Source organism: Sceloporus occidentalis, unplaced genomic scaffold (genome assembly GCF_023333645.1).
Source record: "Sceloporus occidentalis isolate IW3139 unplaced genomic scaffold, rSceOcc1.0.p SCAF_94, whole genome shotgun sequence".
NCBI classification, from domain to species: domain Eukaryota; kingdom Metazoa; phylum Chordata; class Lepidosauria; order Squamata; family Phrynosomatidae; genus Sceloporus; species Sceloporus occidentalis.
In genome coordinates, this window is record NW_028317074.1 from 2341371 (window position 1) to 2344039 (window position 2669).

Below are 2669 nucleotides of genomic sequence, written 5' to 3' on the forward strand. Positions count from 1 at the left end.
CACTATTCTTCTCTGTTGATGGGGGAACTGCTGCTGACACGACTGTTCAACGCATCCATTGCAGGTCCTGAAAACAGCAAGTTTAGTGCTTGTCTCAGGAGGAAGGGGTATTAATGAAAAGAAAAAAAAAAAATACTTCGATACATCCAAGAAAGAAGTCTGACGTACTAATCATAGAACATGTATGTATGTATGTATGTATGTATGTATGTATGTATCTCTTCTGGTAAAAAAAAGGTGAACTTCACAAGTGTCCAGTAGCAACACATTCCAATTATGTTTTCTCCCAGTAGATAAAAAATATGTTTGTTTTTTAATACGATTAATGTAAATTATGCCTTGCTTCTTTATCTTATATAAAAAAAAAATATTCAAAATAACCTTAATTTGCCAGGACTACAGGCTGGAAGGGCTGGCTTGGGTAAGGAAGGTTGAAGTTCAAACCTTCCACAAAAGGGGATTTATCAGAAAAGAGATTGCTCCCAGCATTGAAGGGAGTAGCAAACTGGCCAGGGCTTGCAAGGTTCTGGCTGTCACCATCATAAAAAAGCCCTGGGGCTCCATTGAAGACAAACTCCTTGGCATTGGGGGAGAGCTGAGATGGGGGACCCTGTGCTGGACTGAAATTTAATGAATGCATTGACAAGGAGAGGCCCTTATGCTTCGTAAGGTTATTGGTGGGGGACCTTGCTATGCGCTGACCTCCCTTTTTCATCTTGGTAGACCCAAATTTTGTGGCTGCAAAGGTTGCAGTAGTAAAAGTAATAGGCTGGGTGGCACGAGGGATGAAAGTGGGGCTTGGAGACTGGCCAAAAGATGGTGATGGCGAGTTGGACAGAGAAGCCTCCTGGTTTGTTATTGGGATGAAAGCCTGAGCCTCAGGATTGAAGCTGCTCTTTATTTCTTTGTCCAACTCATTGCTACTCTCGACATCTTCCAGATACAACACTTTTACAGATCCTTTCTCGCCAATCTGATACGACACTTCAAATGGATCAATCCAAACACTTAGTTCTTCTGGGACATTTGCTCGAACATCTTCTATGTCCAGCCCACTCCGACGTGCTGCCTGCTCTACCACCGGATCTACAGTTTCGCCAATGTGAACACAACGATAGCCAGATCCTTTAAGGGGCTTCTCAGGGTACCAGTGACCTTCGTATTTGCCTTTTAAAAGCCGTTCAAGCTCCTCCCCAAACAGGTCTGCTCTTCTTCTCGGAAGCTTATTGTAGAGATATGAAATTATGAAATTGAGGGCGACTTTAATTTCTAGATGCATATTCTCTGGAACAAAAAATAAATAAATATATATATATATATATATATAAAGATTACTTAAATTCTCCACATACTCAAAGTGAAGTGCCAAAGACTTCTAATGCAGGCACATTTATAAAGTTATCTTTATTATATTTTTCTGATGACGTAGTGCATTGCATAATAAAAAGATCCTGCTCATAAATTTGGAGCTTCTACTATGTTAGACTACAGTAAAACATTGCATTATACCCTACAACCATGTGCACTGAAGTTAGGTTTACAAGAAAGGAATATTGCTTATGTCAATAGAATGCATAGAAACACAACACTTGAATACTTGTCGAATTGCTTTTAAAAAAAAAAATAAAAAATAAAAGCCATGAAGAGTCGCATCACTTACTTATTAATAATCATACCCCAGCACTTCTCAGGGTTGGCTACCCAGAGCTCTACCCATATTGGGGGTTCGACTTCATGACAGGTTGGGTTAGCCATAGTCATGTGTGCCGTGCTAGGCCCAAACACCCTTTAGTGGATGAGAACCGGGGCTTCAACTAGAGACTTCAGGTATATTAATACAAATACAGAATTTGGCCCATCTTCCCGGACGCAAGACTCGGGTCTTAATCAGTCCTTGATGTTGTCTTATGCCTATTTAAATTCCCTAACCGTATAAGACTCTACCACGTCTGAATGGATCCTGTTCCATTTATCTACCACCCTCTCAGTAAACTAAAGCTTTCTCACATTACATCTAAAAGTCTGACTCTGTAGTTCTAGATTATATTGTAAATTAATATTGGATTTAAATAGATTTGTCTCCGTAATGTTACGATGTTTGAAGTTTATATCAGGAACTTTGTGCACCCCATGAAGAAACAGCCTACTTCTCCGGGTCTGCATGAACATATTACATTGTTTCTCTGCTTTTGTGAATTGGGTACTTTTTGTCTTAATTAGGAGAAGAGACAAATTAAGCTAAATATTCATTTACACATCATCATACCTGGGATAATGTAGCCCTTCATGCTGTAAACTATATATCCACATAACTACATTGTGTATCGTCTAAGTTAAGGTTCAAGAGAAAAGTGCTTCTGCTTCCATGAAGCTGAGCTCAATGGCAGATGTTTCCAAAATTGTATATAAGTTTCCTTTCCCTCATTCCACACCTTCATAAGAAAGGTACACTGAAAATAAAAACCTAATGGGAGCAATGGTTCCTGGGACATATGTATACCTTAGCCAACTAAGCCTAAACTAAGACATAGGACACCCATGTGAGGAAGTATAGATCTGTCCAGCAGCCATCAATCGTTCCTCAACAGACCACAGATACATGATGCATAGTGCTTCAGAAAGTCGCAAACTTAAAGAGCAAAACTCATTCTTTGGTTTACTCACCATAT

At 39.5% G+C, this 2669-nt stretch overlaps 1 protein-coding gene across 1 annotated transcript; it reads right to left on the minus strand.

Moving 5' to 3' along the window:
* Positions 1–382: 382 nt before the first annotated feature.
* LOC149284390 (protein Tob2-like) lies at positions 383–1279 on the minus strand. The gene has a single exon (XM_089496836.1). The coding sequence runs from the start codon at positions 1277–1279 to the stop codon at positions 383–385; it is 897 nt and encodes a 298-aa protein (XP_089352962.1).
* Between the last annotated feature and the right edge of the window lie 1390 nt (positions 1280–2669).